The following is a 20,536-nucleotide window of genomic DNA, read 5'->3' as shown; positions in this document are numbered from 1 at the left end:
ACTAGCTAATTTAAGTTTGGGAACCACTGCCTACACAGCTGGAAGAAAATGGGCTTTACCATGCAGAGTGAATCAATGGACAGTTAAATGTTAATTGATACGCTTTGTTACTTTGTGTGTGTGTGTGTGTGTGTGTGTGTGTGGGATTGCAGCCTCATTTAAATTTCCATATTCTTTTAGTTCGTAAATATTATATTCATTGAATAATAAAACACCAAAATCATTAGTTTTTAATTGTTTTATTACAGATGGATATCTAAAATAAAAAAAACACCAGTATAATACAAGTATTTAAAAAAATAAATAAAGGATTGGTCATTGTTTTTTTCCATTGTGATTAGGATACATTCCTCATGTCGTTAAGGATAACACGTTGGTGGATTAAAGTAACCAAAGACGTTGAACTCAAACAAACAAGCAAAGATTATATACAAGGCGTAAACTAACAAACACGTTAGACCAACCATTCGATTCAGCTTCCAACCGGCCAGTTGGAATATCATGAAAAAGATGAACAATGTGATGAGCAAAACGGCGACTGCGAAACTCAAGACAGTACTGTATATCCTCAAATATCCTTCGCCAGAGAGCAGCGTCTTTCCGAGCCAGGGCACGCCGAGGCAGATGGATATGTCGAAATTGTTGCTACCGACAAGATTGCTAATCGCCATATTTCCTTGACCTGAAAGTTCAAGTGAAGGAGATGAATCTGAAAGCTTTGATAAATATCTACTGTAATTTAATAACTTATAAAAAAAATGGAAATTTAGGCAATTGAAATTTTTTTCTTTAAAAAAAAACTGTGTATAAGCAGTTTCTATGTTATAATTTATAAAGAAGAATTTTGTTAAATCGAAGTTGTCGAATCTAAAATAGTCTTTCAAAAACCAACTTAAGAACAACATTAAAAAAAATCGTATAATAAAAAAATAATAACTGTAAAATTTAAAAAAGTGGTAAAGAGTTACTTTTTATTAATTTTGCATGATTTTAATAATCATACATAATTAATAAAAACCATAAGTAATTTTAGCAATCCATTCGCACGACATTTATTTTGTATATATCTTTGGCAAAATGTATTGAATAATTTTATGATGGTATCATGGTGAAGTGTTTAAAAAACACTTCAAACCTGATTAGAAGAACATGTAGAGAGTTATAATATATATATTACCCGCAAAGTATGAAATCCGACATTCTATAGAATGCCTAAAACTAGTCGATAATGTCTGAATTGATTCATATTTTACACGTTTCCTTGGCATACTATAGAATGCCATATGAGAAACCGGCAAAATATGAAATAATGTCCCATTTTCTTAAGTTTCGACCAAGTCCCTCGAACTTGAAACTCTCCGGTTCCGATGCCGCGATCTTACCACTAGGCTACCACGGCTCTTCAGGGTCTTCGTAAGAAACTTTCCAAAAAACTAAAATCATCACTGACACTATCACTATAATCTTCTTATTCATACTAGATGCATTATTGTGTAATTATACAGAAAAATGAATAAAGTTTAAGATCAATCACTACACATACACGCAGCGCGAACAAGACTTGCACTCAAAATGTCACGACCCATCCATTCTGATTCGTTACTGAGCATTCTGGCTTCAATAATGCTTCACGAAGGAATCTCGTGATTCTGCTTGAATGGCGTGAAATAAAAAGATTTTTAATGATTTACAATAACCAAATTTAAGAACAAATCAAATTTAACGTCTTGAAAATTTTTGATGTAGTGAGAAATTTGTTGTTGTTGTTTATTTCTATTGAATACAGTCTGCAGCAATAAAATCTTTTATGAATTAATGGGTTTACAGATCTGTTCACTTATAAAGACATATTTAACTGATAAAACCAATTTTCAGGTTATGACTTGTTGTTGTAGCTTATGGCATTTGTCAAAGACAAGCCCGCTGATGAGGTCAACGATTTTAACTGAGTTTTAGCGTCTCTTGTTTCAGTAGCGCCATCTAGGGCTATCTACTCATGCTTCACAGTCCTTTTCACGGGGCGGACTTCATTCATACATTTCATTCCCAGATAATAATTTAGACCTGAATCAGAGAACGATCACTTCTGATCCATTGGTATTGTCTCGATTTGGAGAACTTTGTGGCTACGACAGGTTGATACGTGCACCAGCCACCACATACACGAAGAATCTTCAGATTCGAGCTCGCAATCCAAGGGAGCTAAATCCAACGCCCTACTTACCAGGCTATCCCGACTTTGAATAATTAAAATACTGTCGACATTTTAACATTATATCACAAAGAAATTCAAAGGAATTAAGAAAAATTCGGATTAAGCCACGTTCTATTATAATAATTTTCATTATAATTAACCAAGGGATTTAGTAGCATGACATTGGACAATAGATCTTCGTTTAATAGTTTTATTTTAGCAATGCTAGAAAAATTACTCACCACTTTTAGCAACTAGAACGCTAGAAATGAGATCAGGTACACTGGCTCCAACCGCTAGGATAGTTAAACCGGACACAGAATCCGGAATCGATAACGTGTACCCTACAAGCATAAATGGATTGCTTGATCAAATGATAAAATCATACAATTCATACCTTCAATTCACTCATATTTAATTTTATTAGGTTTTTTACTTTTATTTTCCGGCATTTAATAATTATTTAAGTAACCGAGTAGCGTGATGTTACGATCATTCATACTTGAATGATCATGAATGAAATATTCATTGACAAACGTCATTGAATACTTCATACAGTACGCACATTCTTTGCATGACATTAATTATACTCATGCACTTTGCGACTGTATGAAATATATTTTTCATGTGTTTTTTTGGCTATTGTTTAAAATAAATTTTTAAAAATCAGCTAGAGTGGTTTCTCTCATATTCTCATTAAGGAGTTATAACATAGAACGCCTCGCATGGCATTAACATACAATAGTTATCAAGTATTAACCTTTGGTAAGAATTTAGGAATTTTACTGAGATCTATCGTGTGATCCTTGGCGAGATTTTCGTCGATTGATCGCTGGCATGTGGTTAATAGTATCCGAAAGAAGAATTAATGTTTCAGATACACTTTTACCAACCGATTGAAAAAATAATTTGACACGGAGCTACAATTGTAGTTGTAAATTCACATATCAAATTTCATGTCTTTAAGTCGTTGAGTTTTTGAGTTGTCACGTTTAAAAGAACAAACTGTACAGCAAATAAAAAGAATGGCCATAAGCAGTTGCCAGGGACAAATGCTACTTAGTTTTACTATTGACGATATTCTAGGAGTGACGGAACAAATGAAGATCAGTAAATCTAAAAATCATGTCTTATGAAATGAATTATTAATCGAATGCATTCATTAACATGGTGCGAGCTTCACAATACCAGCGTATATTCGCTAAAACGTCGAGCAATAATACAGCTATGCAAACTCTGGTAACATTGGCACAGCGATCGGGGCAAGGGGTTGTCTTAAATACCTTACTGAAGGGGCACAATGAAAACAAAAAGTCAGTAATTTTATACCCTTTTTTGATGATAAAGCAAAATTATAATATAATTGGCGCCCGAATTACAATTTTTAAGTAGCTGATAATGACGAAGAAGGATAGAAAAGGTCCTGTTACGCCCTGGTGCCGCCTACTTTTGCGATATCATTGTCTGGTAGTAAGATCCATTTGAAAAAAGGATAATGCCATTGCAGATCACTTGACTTCATGAGAGATAGAGTGATCACTTGATGGGATCATACAGAGATTGGGGGAGGGCACCTGTTTTTCAATATTCACAGGAAAGGTTATGCTATGTAAGTTCCGTTCAATTTTTAATCCCCTATCCTAGTACCTATCCCTATATCAAATTAAAACAATTTCTAATAATTTTTTTTGCATTTAGTAATAATTGATAGTATTATTACTAAATGCAATCATAGCAAATGATCAAATGAAAATGCAAAAATCATTCCAACCCATAGCAATGATAGCAAATGATCAAGTGCAATGCCAGCAATTTCTAAATGCAATTTTTGTTGCATTTAGTAATAATTTTTAGATAGCAATCGATATAAAAATAAAAATCATTCATACATGATTAAGTATCTTAAACGTTCTCTACGTTCCTATATTGATTAAGAGAATATTTGTTTAAAATAGGGTATGTCATCTATTTAGAAAGTTAAACAAATTAAAGTTATTAGAAAGTTAAATAAAGCTTATATCGAGAATTTTGAATACTAAATGCATAGTGATAAGTCACTATAAACGAATAAAATGGTATTCAATTTAGGGGAGATTAGAGGAGATCATTTAAAAAGATCAGTCCTCAATAGAGAGCTCACTATATTCGTAATCTGCTACAGATAAAATTCTGATGCATACAGTCACAGATCCTGAAATGCTTACCGATAACTGTAACCATCCAAACAGCCATATAAGACAAAACTCCCAGCCACGCTATGGAGACGAGGAAAGTGAGCGGGAAGGCTTTTATACATTTGGGGTTGCTGCTGTCTGGAATAGTGAGGGTCAGTAGCAGGGATGCTGGCCACATCACGAGCCACCACAGGAACCGTATGACACCTGTTCTGGGTGGTGAGCACAATGATGGTTCGTCATCATCTTCTGCATCTTCTTTGGATTCTATTTCATAAAGTAACAAAACAGAGTGAACGAAATAAATTGTGTTTAAAGATAATGAATAAAATGAATTTTATGAGGCAATTTGCATGTACTCGTTTCCCATTTGATTGTAAATTGCGTTATTATAAAAGTTGAAATATATCAGACATTTAGCCTGGTGAAATGGCAAGAGTCATCAAAAATTAAACTATGCATGTTAAATTTTTAAATGGCAATATCTTCACAGAATAGATTATCCTCAAGTTTTTCTCATGAATACTATGAAGCATGAGAAAGGTTCCAGATTAAGATTCGTAATATTCAGTTAAATGAAGTTAAAGTACCACATCTGTCTGAAATGAGACTGAAATTTCCGTACAAGCAGCGTTAGTCATTGGTGACTGTCATTAAATTTCCCGTACAGAATCCGATAATCGCTTGTGACTGACTATATAAAATACGATGCTAAAAAATAACATTATGTTAATAAGTTAATATGATAGTTGCGGCTAAATTTCCCTTATAAAAATATTTTGAGGGGTTTTATTAAAGTACTGTAAACATCTGGCATGTAAGACGAATCTAAACATCGATTTAAATGGCTGGCCAAATGAGAGGAAAGCAATATTGGGATGGCATTTAATGTGTTAATAGTTATTTTTTCATGAATGAAAAATTGCAGCAGATATAATTATTTACCACCACCAAGTAGTTTCTTTTAGACGTCTCCTTAAAAGAGAGATATTTCGGTGGGATGAAATTGCTAATTTGGGAAATATTAGATTGAAAAAAAAAGTGTTTTTAAGAGTGGAAAGATCTACATTATTTATAAGGATGCATGGATTGTAATCATGGTTTGAAAAAGCAAATTGATTTTCATTAAAATTAATCGCAATTATTCTTTAATGCAAAAGAAAATTTTCAGTATCATTTTGAGATACTATCTATATAGAATATACTATCATAATATAGGTTTTTTTACTTCAATAGTAATAATTTTAAAAGTTCTATTTCAAAACTGCCTGCAATTGCAAAAATATCTAGAATAAATTTCAAGAAATTGCCAATTATAGAAGAATTTATTATATTTTTTCTGTATACTTACGTGTTTCTTCTATTATCTCATTGCCTTGAGGATCTTTTTGATAGGTGCATTCGGATACAATCACGCTTACATTATCCACAGCTGGCAAGACTGGTTTTTCATTAGAGCTGTAGAGCTCCGGAACGAATGTTTTTTCTTTTAGCAGAGGCGTTTTTTCTTCCTCAGTCGCTTTATCTTGGCAAGAACGACAAAGACAGGAATCAGGGCCTATTCGTCTCGCCTGCATTAAAAAAAAATTATTATCTTTTGTTTCTATTCATTTTTAACAAGTTCACTGCCTCGACTTGGACCACCTTCCTAATCAGATTTGCTGTCTCTTCATTATAAAAGCAAAAGGGGCATCTAATTAGATAGATGGTTCGCTACAATTAGAAAGTTGATCCACAGGTAATGCTCATGGTAGTAAACATGTTAATGAAAAATAGAAAATGCAATGTTTTCAGAATATCGTTTTTGTAAGGTTGCTTTCTAGCACGATTAGTTCCATCTTAAGAAAGACCGCTTTACGATCAGCTCTACTGGATGCTAATCGGATGCCGGATCGGTACCCCCGGATTTGGCGACGAAATGGATGATACTAGAATCTGCAAGAATTTTGGTGATAGAACTAATAGAGGCTGAGATATGCTTGATTGTTCGAGAATCTTCACTGCCCTTTTCTGGAAACTATAAATGGTCAGAAGTCCAAGTCGAAACCAGTCATCTAGTAGTATAGAGTTGCATGGCGAGTCAACGGTGAATTAGTTCGGTCAGTCCAACGAAGCGCAGATGTTGAGTGGAGCTCAAGCGATTGCTGAATTGAGCTGTGAGCCGACCTTTTAGAATCCGCAGATGAACAAACTGGTAAGCATCAGTAAGGTCCTTGTGAATGAATGTTTGATACCTTTGAATAAAATGTGTTACAAATGTGTACTTTGAGTCTTTTCAGCATATTTATTTGTTATACAGCCCCATCTATCGGTGTTTCTGGAATCTGTTCTCTTCGCCATCTATCGGTGTTTCTTTTTTTTCGTGTAATCCGCTTCCACATGTTTTGAACAGTACGTTTAATAATTTTGGAGCATTTTCTCGGAATAGTTTACTATATAGAGAATTCAGAATAGGGTTGTTTTAATTTTTGATGACCTTGTATATTATCTTGCACTCTAAAGCGCTCAGATCCCAGAATTCATTACTTTTTATTTCGATTAATATGCATCAAGTCAACAGATTTTGTCTTAAGTTTTTTTTGGGTCATGTGGCCTACGACCAAATAACCTTCACCACCCTTTTTGACGCCTCATATTTCGGGTTCGTTGCCACCATGCAGTATTTTTGCTATAATTCTGAATTCAATAAACAAAATAGAAAGAAAGAAAAATTAATTAAATTTTCATTTTCGAATGATATATACTTTAAAAATTTATGGAAGTTATTAGTGAAAATTAAACAGAATAACTTCAATGAATAGTCAGCAATATTTTATTAATTTTTTTCTAAAAAATTAGAAATCAATTAAGTAGAATTGCTGTTAATATACTTACTAAATTTCTCGTGGCCTTTTCTACTCTCGTGTTAAAATACATCAACAAAATATACAAGAAGAAAATTCCTAGGAGTATTACTGACTCCCACCTAGGTATAAAGAATTCATTAATATTTTAAAATTCTCATATAAAACTTTAAAAACTAAATTAAAAGAAACGTAATTTAATCATTTAGAAAAAATAGTTTTTTCCCCCAATATGTCCTTTAGTTTTATGTAGGGCCAAAGGAGAAGGACTAGTTCAGCAAGTATTGTTTATTAATCTACTAGAATATGAGGAAAATTATTGAAGACTCTCCAAGACAAAAAAAAAAAATAATAATAATTTTGTGTGTTTGAGGGTCCTTTATTTCCATTTCTGGAGTTGATTTGCACATTTTGTTCTTCCATTTGACAAAAGATCATCCTCCAGTAGTAATTATTTAAAAGTTTTTAGTTTTTGGTACAATCATAGCCAGAATTGGGAACTAAAACATATTTTCATTAAAAAAAAGCTATAATATAATAAATTTTCTTGATTAGATGAAAAATATTGTAGGATGTATTCCTGAAGACATGAATTTTCTTTTTCCGCTAATAAAATTTACGAACTAAGTCATGAAAAAGAATGTGATAAATTTCCATGGGGGGGGGGATGTTTCATTTGCTACTAATGTTTGATTTAACCCTTTATTTACCATCAATTTACCATTTTACCATCAATTTTTCAAATTTGTTTTTGAACTATTAGTTAAGTTTTGGTACAGAATAAACCCAGGAAAAAGAAAACAACTTTTTCAATTAATTAAAATAATTAAATTAATAATAAAAGCTTTTTAATGTTATTTTTAGTTTATATGTATTGCTTTCTACTGGAAATACGTTCTTCGTGTTCTTTCAAATACTTTTAGAAAAAATGGTTATATTGTGAAGATATCAGCCGGATTTAAGTAGTACTTTAAAGTACTTTCAGTAAATAAAGGGTTAAAGAAAATTGATTATTATGAAAAAATGCATAATATAGATTTGTGAGAAGATATTTTTTTCTATACATTATGCATTATTTTTTATGCATCTCTTAGTATTATACTTCATGCCACGTCATTATATGCTTTTAAGCGACTGTATGCAGTGCCGTATTATTAAATAGCTGAAGTCGGGTACGATTTAGAGGCCTTAATATCCTTTTTTTGTAGTATTTTAAAAGCATTTTAATATGATGCGTTTTTTAAAATTACAAGGGCCATACAGTAGAACTTATTCAAATTTAAATCAAGTATCATTTGAATTTCGGAAAGCGACTCGAAAATATTTCTAATTAATCATTTTTCACAGCGTTTATACTATGTTGTTTGAAAAGATTTTAAAGAAAATTTTGGTTAAATACAATTTAGTCTGAATTAAAAAGGCTCCTCTTTTTTTAGAATTTTATATAAAATTATTTTTAAAAGTTGCATTTTGAATTGTTTTATACGCAAAATATTGAAATTACCTCTCCAGATAGTGGTTTAAATTAACAGTTTTATTAGAACAGTGTGTAAAAATTTGCTTCTTAAAACTTTTAAATAGTGATCAAATTAACATTATTTTGAGTATCTAGTTTTAATTAATTAATTAAAATATCTAGTTTTGTAAGTAAGGGAATCGAAAAGGTGGCTATCACTGTCTTGCTTAAAAGAACCTAAAAGTTGAATCCGACCCTAGCTGTGTGATTGTTACGTTGTAATTATTCCAAAAAGTAACTACTTTTCAAACATATAACAATTTAGTATTTAGATTTATTCGTCACTTTTTGACAGAGTAGAGCTCCAAAAAAGGGCATTTCTCTTTGTTTGACGAATGATCGAATTACATTTTGAGATTTATATACTTAGTTTAAAAAATTTTTTTCTTTTAATATTTTTTCCCTTAAGTATTTCCTTACAGTTAATAAAAATATATAAAAGATGGTGGAATAATTTTATGTAGTGTCTTTCTTTTTGTTAATTAAAAAAACCCAACCCATTTTGAACGCATTAAAAATTGTTTTCATTTATATCTTAAGTTATAAAGCTTTTTTAGAACTATGCAGAATTTTCAAAATTTTTTTTTTATCTCTGTTTGTTAAATAGATTTATTCAAATCTTAAAATGGAAATATGTACCTAAGAAGGTAACTGAAACTTTGTTATTTACTATATCATTTAGCATAAAAGAATAGTGCGAATTTTATTACATAAAACGTTTCAAATAAAATGGAAGCTAATTTTATTGTCTACAATTTAGTTTCGAATGTTTTCATATTACATGCAAAAGGAAAAGATCTTTAGGAATTTGTATATTATTTTTATAGTTTGGCGTCGATTGTAAATCTGAATCCAAAAAGAGGATGATTTCCGACTTTCATCGTCAGCCTTGGCGTCGAGTAGGTTTAAAAATAATTGGTTCGTTTTTGACAAGCAAATACTTTGACGAGCATTTTCTGACTTACGAGAAAAGGCCCTTCATTCCTTGGACCGTCAGAAACTTGTTTTTGACAGCAAAATTAGAGCTTATCCTTAATAATAATCGTTTACTTTCCTAGTGTGCTAGCAGCCTTACAGAACCCCAGTTAAAATTACCTACACCAGTCTACCGGGGATGAACAAACCAATTTAGGGCGATAAATATACATTGTTTCATTTGTCCACATTGATTTGCTTTGAAATGGTGAATGTTTTATCTGGATTTAGAAAGTTATCAAAACAATCAAATAGTATCAAAAGAAAAGTGCAACACAAATGAATTCATGGATACATTTTATCATTCTAATTCTGCGCTTCTTTCAGGTTTTTAGTGCTTTATTGCCGATTTAGTCAAATCAAATAAGATTCAACGTTGTGCATTTATTATAAGTCTGATCACAATGACTGTTTATCTTTTGTTAAACTGAACTGGTCGGTACCAGCAATTAGTTGAATGGTGTTCTGAATTAGCCTTACGTCGTCCACGGATCTGATGACTATTTTAGTTTCATTTTTGTTTCTACTCAAATTAGTGTAGTACTTGCGTATGTTCTATGCCTGCATTCTTTGGAACTGCAAGCAATGGAATTTTTTATATCTACGAAAAGAATCAAATTACCAACCATATTGCATACTCTCAAGATACAGGTTATAGTCTAGTCATTAGGGGTTCATCTATGAGGGTTGTCCAAATGAAAAGTGAACACTTGAGATTGCGTCAGTATGACTGTAGTAATAGTAGCGTCACCGAACAAGGATATAAAGTGCGATAGGAGGTGTGAACTGTATACGGCCTTCAACTGTGAAAGCTGTTCGTATGAGGGGAAACTAGTCGGAAGTAAAGTCGTACTATACATGGATGCGTCTAGATCGGAACAGGGCGTGGTAGTACGGTTTTTGTTTCATCAATTGCCGTGGACCCCTCTTGATTAATTTCCTGCCTCAAGGGCACACTATAAGCATACTATAAATTTATCACAATACTGCCGTACTTTCAAGGGAGCACACTATATATTCATCATTATATTGCAGCACTCTTATGAAACTACGGAAAGCAATCAAAAGCACACTGCCGGGCATTGTTGCACAACAGTTGATCCTTCTTCATGACAATGCCCACCACACGTCTCCCGTGAAACCCAGACGACTATAAAAAATTCCGTTGGGAAATGTTTGAACACCCGCCGTACAATCCGAATTTGTCACTCTATAACTTCCACATCTTTGGGTCTCTTAAGAGAGAATTACAGGGGACACGTTTCCGTTTGGACGACGAAGTGAAGGAAGCTGTGCAGGACCTTCTCAAGAATCAACCCCCATCTTTCTACAGCAAAGGCATAGGAACCTGTTTACCTAAACGATGGGACCGATGTTACAATGCTCATAGAAATTATTTTTCATTTTTAATAAAGGTTTTCTTTTCATGTAATTTGTCCACTTTTCATTTGGATAATCCTTAAAATTCATTTAATTAGGGGTTCAAATCAAATTTATTCATTTAGAACAGAGAAATTTTTCCTCCTTTTTAACTTTCATCGCAGAGAGAACCAATATCATTATCACGCATACCAGGTCACTATGTTATCGTATATGATCCCAACGAGGCAAAGCACAGTGATGCTGTAAGCTATGCAGTCTCTGACCATTGGGTACCAGTCGATGTCCAGTACCTGAAAGAGAGAAAATAATTATCAGAAAATCATTTCATTTTTACTTCTTCTGTAGTTCTGTAGTTGCTGAAATTATAACTACAGAAAAAAAAGTTTCATTTCACCGTGCTAAATCCTTGTATTGGTTCTAGAATTTTACCATAGCAATATTTGAAGATTTCAGATCATTCTAACTATCGAACTTCAATTTAAACTGCTTTCTTCATACCGGTTAGAAATTATAATTGTATTTAAAATTATCAAATTTAATTTGTTAATGTTTTGCCTTGATTAATATGTGAAATTCTGTTATTGGAATGTGATTTGCATTTAAATTAACTTAAATAACTGTTTTTTAGTTATATTACCGTCCCGTTTTAAAGCGACACTAGGGCTATCCTGGGAAGGACTACGTAATTTTGCACAGCTGTCAGATGATGAATGTGACATCCGAGGCTGGCAACCCCCTTTCCAAATTTCCACACCACACAATGTTTGGCCCCGACGGATTTAATGTACACCAGACCCGCTTACAAGACGGTTCCTCGGAGGAAATGGATTTCGAACCTGAAACCCTCTGGTTCCGAAGCCGAGACTTTGCCACCAGGCCACCGTGGCCCTCACAAACACGAATAGATAGTTAGCATTAGTTCAAAAATAAAAACTAGTGATGGTAGTCATCCCAAAATTTTCTAGCATACTATCTGAAAAGGTGGTTCCCAGAGAATGTTTACATGGCATTCGCGTACAGTAGTAACGAAATATTCTTTGGAATGAATTTGGCAATTTTACCGAATATGTGATAGTGAGTTCGACGATCAATCTGTGGCATGCAGTTAATAGTATTCGAAAATCAAATTTGTTTTTCAGACACCTTTTTCCCAACCGATTGAAACAAAGATTTAGCCTCCAATTATAATCACAATATCAATTACCAAATTTGATATATTTAAGCCATTTCGTTTTTGTGTAATAGTGCATATTTCTGAAAGTATGGATCGGCAGACAGTGTTGGGTTTGACTCAAAATTTGATATGCATTTACATTTTAGACCTTAAATCTGTGAATCGAATTTTATCCATTTAGCTCTCTTCATTTTTATTATCGTGTTAACTTATAATCCTACAGCCGGACAGACTTCCTGCCGTATTTCGCTCACAATTTGAATGAAATCTACAAATGCGGTGTTAAGATCATATACTAGATTTCACCTGTTCTAGCTCAACGCGCTATTGAGTTATTTTTATCACAGACATTCAGACGGAGAGACATAATGCCAAAAATGTAATTTTGGAATACAGGGAGGGGGGGACTAAAATAATATGGAGATTCGACAAAATCTCTAGTTCGAGTTCTTTGACGATTACAGTACTTTCTCTATATTTCACATACGATAATACAGTTTGTCCACCAATGGTCCTGGTAGTTAAAGTAAAGAATGGGCTTAGTAATTTTAATTTGAAGTGAAAGATCATTATTATAAAAAGTCAAGTAGAAGGCCGGTATTTTATTTTCTTGTAGTATTTTCAACCACTTTTACTCAAAAAATAGCATAATTTCCCCTCTTAGAACAATATAGCAGGGAAGTTTTTGATGCAGTTACTTCAGCCACCGGAGTTTTTCTTCAAAGCAAATCACATATGTATGCAAGTCACTTGAATATCGCCTAGGTACTTCCATATTAATAAGAGTTATAAATTTGATATTTAGTTTTGATAGTTAAAGATTTCCCCAAGAATAAAAAATAAAATTAACTTATAAATGCAAGCCATCAACGAACAAATCTAAATACACAAATGAATACAAGATTTAATGCACTCGAAATCAAATTATTGCAATGTATCTCTCTGGAAAACCTCTTGTCGTCAAATTTAGTACGATAGATATCCTAAACTGTTTAGTTAATTAAAACTATTTACTCCACACTTCATTCCACAAGTCAAATTTCTACTTCAGAAATTACTTAAGTGATCCAAAATGTTTTAACTAATAGAAGCAATTCCACTTTTTTCTTTAACAAGATTTCTTGCACATGGATTCGCCTAATTTATAAAATAATATTTTGAAATTTTAGAGCAACGGGCAATGAATATAATGGTAATGGTATATCACTGTTTCAACAAAAACCTAAATTTTTTTTAGGAATTTACATTGAAAGAGAATAAACTCGCAATATAAATGAGGTGAAATGCGAGGTTTATCTTTGAGGAGAAAATGCGGTTAAAAAATTGCAGATAAAATTTGTTTAAACAGAATTTTATACAGAAGCTTTCTTTCATCCTGAGTGCTTAGTGAATAAATATTTTAATGCCTTTTGTAAAAATTTAGTAAAAATAAAAGTATTCATTTTTTTAAGATCTTGAATTTTTGTTCTACCTCATTCCACAGCGCAATTCCAGCAACGCCTGTGATTCCTAGTATATTAAATACAGCCGAGCCAATAACTGCACCGACTCCGATATCTCCTTCAGTCACAAAAGATCCTAGAAAATAAACAGCGTAAAAGATTTTTGAGAGTCAATGGCTTATTAAATTTTCTGAAAAAAAATATAAAACACATGGGATTACACATGTAACAAATAATTTTTGAAAATAAATTTAGGACACAAATACTTATAAAATATTCGGAAAAATAAAACACATGGGATTATACATGTAATAAATAAATTTTAAAAATAAATAAAGAACACAAGAACTTATTAAATTTACGGGAAAATGAAACACATGGGATTACACATGTAACAAATAAATTTTAAAAATAAAGGACACAATGACTTATTAAATTTACGGAAAAATAAAACACATGGGATTACACATGTAATAAATAAATTTTAAAAATAAAGGATACAATGACTTATTAAATTTACGGAAAAATAGAGCATATAAGATTATACACATAATAAAAAAAGTTTAAAAATAAATAAACGAGTCAATGCTTTATCAAATATTGGAAAAAAATAGAGCACATGGGATTACACATACAATAAATAAAGTCTAAAAGTAAATAAAGCAGTTAATGTAATAAAAGTAAAAGTAAATAAAGCAGTTAAGCTTATCAAATTTTCGAAGAAATAGGATTATACATGCAATAAATAAAGGATATTATCAAATATTGGAAAAAAATAGAGCATATAGTATTATATATGCAATAAATAAAGTAGTTGATTACTTATCAATTTTCGGAAAAATAGAATTACACATGTAATAAATAAAGTTTAAAATAAATATTAAAATATTTTGAAAAATATTTGTTCAAGATGGCCAACTGCCTCTCAATAAATTTTTGAACAGCTAATGATAGAATACACCATTTAGATATTATTTTAAAATATCCTATGTTAATCAATTCTACCATGTACTATTCTACCTTCAATAATTCGTTTTTTCGACGTATCGGTTTCGGTGTATGTAAAATTTTTAATTGTCACATCTCAGGCTGTGAAAAATAAAATTTTATCTCATTAATCTTTTTTCAGTGTAATGCCGTTTTTTTTTTTTTTTTTTTTTTTTTTTTTACACATATTTTCAGACACATATGAGTTTTTTCCCTTCTAATTGGTAAGCAGAATTTCAAATCATCCTTACCTATTTACATATAAAATGCTAACATACGCGATATAAAAATCGATCCTATTATTTATTGTCGAATGGCTACAAATGTAAACAAACATTTTTACGAATTTCAGACTGCTTTATTGAATGTTTTTACAGCTACTTCGAATTTAGCGTTTCGCTTAGGTGTAAATGAAGAACTAGAAATGTTCTTTAGAATTTTCGCCTAGTTCGTGAAAAGCGAATACAGTCAGAAGAAAGAAGATATAAAAGAGATTTTTTAAAAAAAGTTCCAAACAGACAGCTTAGTCGAATGCAAGAACAGGCTTTACCGTCTCTAGATATGTAATTTCTGACATGTCTATGGAAATCAATGTTTATGCCTTCAAAAATAATTATCTTACAAAATTTATCTTTGTATTATCTTAAAATTAAAAAAAAAATATTTTTAATGAAATAAATTTTAGTTTCGTACAATTTTTCCTTATTTTTAATGTTTTTATTGAATTTGATACACAGTTGATTTAATACAATTTTTTTAAATGACATGATGAAATTCAAATTCATCCATCAAAACATTCCATTGCGTGTTTTCGCGATTATTAACTCCATAATAGTATTTTCACTTTCACATTTGTTTTTGTAATCTATACACTTTTCAATTTGCAATCGATCAATTCAATTGATTTCATGTTTTTCAGTTGTATCAAATAACAAGGTGAATTTTAAAAATGTGTGTGTGTGTGTGTGTGTGTGTGTGTGTGTGTGTGTGTGTGTGTGTGTGTGTGTGTGTGTGTGTGTGTGTGTGTGTGTGTGTGTGTGTGTGTGTGTGTGTCTTAATCATTTAACTAGGTGAACTAACTGGTCATCAAAGGCAGTTAATATATTTAAGTTTAATTTGGTTTATTTATATTAAAGTCCTGTTTTTTAAAGCAACACTAGTGTTATTTTGGGACGGACCTCGTCATTTTAAACCGCGGTCAGATAACGAGGAAGACACCTGAGCTGGCAACCCACTCTCCAAGCTTCCACACCACACCAGAGAGAGAACGTTTGGCACTGACGGATTTAATGTGCGCCAGTCTCGCTTATATGACAGTTTTTCGGTGGAATCAGGTCTCGGATCTGAAACCTTCCGGTTCCACAGCCGACATCTTGTCACCAGGCCACCGCAGCTGTTAATATACTTAAAAATTATATGCTCAAACTAGAATGAAGAATAAATTTAAAATTACCAGCTTGTGAATTTTATGCATTAAGCATAGCCTGGTAGCTGTGTTTAGGACATAAAAACTGAAGTATACATACGCCGTTATCTTCTCCTCATTGTTACAAATAATTTTCTGTCGAAATTATCAGCAACCCTATCAGACTTTTTGAGGAGATGCCGCTAAATTTATCAACAATAATCTGCCTACGTAATGTTGGATAAAAAGTTTGATTTTTTGTTTATGTCATCCGAATTTCACAACGTTGAGAATTCTTATTATGTTTATTCTTATCTTTTACAAAACTGCTATGACGGAAAGAAGATTAATTATCTAGAACTGGTTGGCATATATCTTTAACTTTTCATTTATATATAAAAAAAAAACCTTTAAATAAGCTATCTGATCTTTTTTGTTTTGTCTAATCTCATGGAATCTTTTTAATGAGATAAGAAAAAATGTGATAAAAAAAACTACGAAGTAATTTATTTTTTATAATAGATTGTGATTTTACAAGAAACAGTAAATACATACTTAAATTTAACATTAAAAAAACTTGTAATCATGTTCTTGCAGTATTCTTTGACTTCTTTGCGAGAAGTCATTGATGGCGGAGATTTTGATGTCAGATGATAGATTAAGCACTCAAAATCTCCATAAAATGCAAGAATCGCGTTTCCTACATTGAGCGAGTATTCGGGTTATTTATAAGTTTCCAATGTTAAATATATGAAAATTTTAGTTTAGCTTATTTATATTAACGTCCTGTTTTGAAATAATACAAGCTCTTTGGGAGGGATGGCGCAAACTTGAGGGGAGGTAAGATAACAAGGAAGGTACCTGAGCTGACAAACCCAACATGAAACTTCAGGACCATATAACCCTGGAGATGGCATTTGACTCCAATAGATTTACGGTTCACCAGATCCACTGACATGGAAGTTATTTAACCTAATGAGGTTTCGAACTTAGAATTCTCGTATTCCGAAGTCGAGACTGGGAACCAGATTACCATGGCCAATTATATATGAGGAAATGCCTTTCAAGAAATATATATTGAGTTGGTATATCAGAAATGTAGTTTAAAATGCAATTTTTGCCAAGTAAAATAGTTACTAATTTAAAATATTCAAACATTTTATACTCAAGCTCCAAGCATCCAGACAGTCAGTTTTATGGGAATTAAAAAAAATTAATAATTAAAAATGTGAGATAAAAGATTCATAAAAGATTTTTGAAATCAGTTTTTGGAAGCTGAAATTTATTAGCATATTAAATAGTTGATATTTTTTTTTCATTTAAATTATTTGCAGCTTTTTAATAGAAATCAACCATTTTTCAAATTCAGTATTAGATGGCAGCACTGGCACAGAATTAAATACTTATTACTTAAGTAAGCTAATACTCTTTCTAAAATGCTAAAATAATTAGCACAAATATGCATGCGATTTCAAAACTCTATAGTAATTTAGAACATGAGCAAGTGAGCAACAAAAAAAAAAAAAAAAAAAAAAAAAAACCATGATCAATTAAATAAAAGTAATTAGAAAGAGAAATAATCTTCAAAATTTGTTTTCTTATATAATTTAACCTCAATAATTGAAATTTATGTAAAATATTTTCATTCTTTACATTATCTTAGTAACACTCTTGATTTACCTGAGTCATTAAAATATATTTTCTTTAACACCAGATCCCTGAAAAATAATTTACTTCTACTTTAATTGAAACACGAGCAGGAAGGAACCTTAAATTTTCTTCATACTTTTCAAAATCTAATGACTGCAACTTCTACTAACTGGAGATACTTAAAACTTCTCTTTTCGCAAGCCTGAGCAGTTTCAAAATCAATAAATTTTTATTTAAAAATTATTTTAATAAATGAATTCTATTTAAATTCTGCTAAGAAAAAAAAGGCAACATTTTGAAATAGTAATAAAAATAAAAACCAACTATCAATTATTGAATTACAACAGTTTTACTCACTTAAGTAAGTAAAACTGTTATAAGTAACACTCAAATGAATTTAATTTGTTGCCCAAAATAGAAACAATTATACAGACAGCGATAATTTAATTTTGGGCAATAATTTAATTTTGAACAATAATTAAATTTTTGGGAAACGCAACATAATATTCTCTGTATTTCTTTAGGAAGAAGTTGGTTATTTATTATATAATATAATCTGATGTTTGACAATTCCAATTATTACCAATTATAGATGAAAACAATTCTGGCGATGAAGCTCCTATAGCCATAAATGTAGCACCAGCGACATCTGGAGGCAGTTTTAGTTCTGAAAAAAAAAAGGAATTTCAAAGTTACTAAATTTAAAAAAAAGAACCAAGCATAATAAGCTCACATTGTTCTCTCACTTAAGTAAGTAAAAATTCCTGACAACATTTTCTTCAATAAAAAACTTTTTGAAAACAGTTTCTTCATCATTCGTATATGATAAAGTAAAAAGCTTATATTAACAAAATTTATACACAAGGAAATATATGGAAAAAAAAATTGTAATTGTCAAAGAATTCGATTTTTAAGTTTTGCCGATTGTATGTGTGGGTCAGATTTTTAGCAAAATTGCCAAAAAGGTTCGATTTTCTGTCGATTTGTCTGCCGCTCCAAATGAAGAAATAAGAAAAGTGGTAATTGATATGTGCTCTCAACACTAAGTTTGTAGATCAAGAAGAGATCCGAGATGCATATTTCATACTCTTTACACGTAAATGGAAAATGTGCCTAATTTTGCGAGTTAGTAGAAAGAGTGGAAAATTTCCTAGTTTCATTTTCTTCACAGACCACAGCGAACTCTTTTAGAGCTATTGATAACACCTGGCGTCCTCAGGGCAACATGTTTTGCAACGCATGTCATGTTTTAATTAATTCTAGAGTGTGACAACATTTAGATGGCAACATGATCTAGAAACAATGAATGACAATCTATATCAAAAGGACGTTAACATACGTGTCACAGAAATCAAATGTAAGCAAACCATCGTATATAAAATGCTTCATTGCATTTTTTTACAGCTGCATTGAACTAAGAGCTTTGCTTAGCCAATTAATGAAGCTGCAAAATATTATTAGAAATGTTTTAGAGCGGGTTCGCCGTGTCACCAAAACGTTCATCCTATTAGAGGAAAGATGTGAGAGAAATGAAGAAAATGGACTTTAAAGTTTAATCGAAAACAAAATTAGGTTTAATAGTTGGCAGACGGGAAATCGCTATGACTGGTAGAGAAATTAACATTCATTTCTTCCAAAGCAATTACCTTTCAAAAATGGTTTTTGTGTTATGTTAAGACTCAAAAATTACCTTTTTAAAGATATTAATTCAATTTTTAGCATATTTCCATTCGAAATTTTAATAATAATTTTTATTTATTTGGATACACAGTTTGCAGCAATATTTTTAGATGTTATTAAACCCTCCATCAAAACATTCAAATGTGAGTTTTCAGCTACGTTATAGGATTTTCACTTTCGCTTTTGTTTTGTAATATATACACTTTTTAATTAGCAATAAACTGGTTCAACTGAATTCATCCGATTTTAATCCGATTTTTTATAGATTGTAATATCTTGACCTAGAAAGATCAAATAAGAGAGTAGCGTAAACAAACAGTTCTTTTATTTACAGCCTTATATATGTACAAAAAACAACTTGTTCTTATCTAGGTTAATATTATAGTATATATTCACACAACAGTTGAAAGTTTAGTCATGAAATATTTCCTTAATCAATTCGGAGAATAAACACCAAAAAAAAAAAAAACCGCTAACAGGCTGTTAGCTCAAACGGCTACTGGTGGAAGGCCGCTGAAATTCAAGGATCTTTATCCGGGTGGGTCCTAACACAAAACCCCGAATCACACGGAGCGTCTTACAAAATAAGGAATACCTTCTTCGAACACCGACGTCTCTCCAAATTTCCTTCGACGCCTCTCACTGCTCTTCTCTTCTCACAAAAAAATACAGCGTTTTATTTCCGTAAGATCTCCGAGTCTGATTTTCTCATTGGTGAACTTGAGTTCCTTATCACCCGATAGTATATGGTCTCCAATCGATCGTGAGAATGTTTGTTCATGATCCATCCTTGTAGCTGATCCTTCCTAAACACATGTTAATTATAATCAATTCACTGCTAACACCAGCTAAAGTCCACCTCATTTTGATACTTAATGATAACGGTTACTGGTGATTTTGATCGTTTCTTGAAGATTTGAGGAGTCCCTTCACAATGGGGGAAAAGTTTAACATCTAGATGTTTTGACGCTCTCTCCCTTTGAAGATATGATGGATCTCTTTCAAACGGCAGAATACATCTGTGGTTCTTTATCTGGATATAACAACTGACCAGACACAATACTGTCTGTCCACGACAAGAATACTGCTAGACATTCGTCTATGTTTACGGCG

The 20,536-nt window shown here is 31.7% G+C and overlaps 1 protein-coding gene across 1 annotated transcript in view; it reads right to left on the bottom strand.

Annotated features, from left to right (window-relative positions):
• Positions 1-229: 229 nt before the first annotated feature.
• The window catches only part of LOC129957068 (sodium/potassium/calcium exchanger 3-like), a 29,970-nt gene continuing 9,663 nt past the window's right edge, over positions 230-20,536 (bottom strand). The window contains exons 3-10 of the mRNA XM_056069205.1: positions 18,327-18,410; positions 13,731-13,837; positions 11,275-11,375; positions 7,243-7,333; positions 5,720-5,939; positions 4,399-4,635; positions 2,437-2,538; positions 230-682 (exon numbers count right to left, since the gene is read on the bottom strand). Of these exons, the coding sequence (XP_055925180.1) occupies positions 360-682; positions 2,437-2,538; positions 4,399-4,635; positions 5,720-5,939; positions 7,243-7,333; positions 11,275-11,375; positions 13,731-13,837; positions 18,327-18,410 (1,265 nt within the window). The 3' untranslated portion in view covers positions 230-359. The remainder of the gene's footprint in view (positions 683-2,436; positions 2,539-4,398; positions 4,636-5,719; positions 5,940-7,242; positions 7,334-11,274; positions 11,376-13,730; positions 13,838-18,326; positions 18,411-20,536) is intronic.

Source organism: Argiope bruennichi, chromosome 11 (genome assembly GCF_947563725.1).
Source record: "Argiope bruennichi chromosome 11, qqArgBrue1.1, whole genome shotgun sequence".
In the NCBI taxonomy this organism is placed as follows: Eukaryota; Metazoa; Arthropoda; class Arachnida; order Araneae; family Araneidae; genus Argiope; species Argiope bruennichi.
The sequence above is the reverse complement of the archived record's forward strand: the minus strand, read 5'-3'. Positions and strand labels throughout refer to the sequence as shown.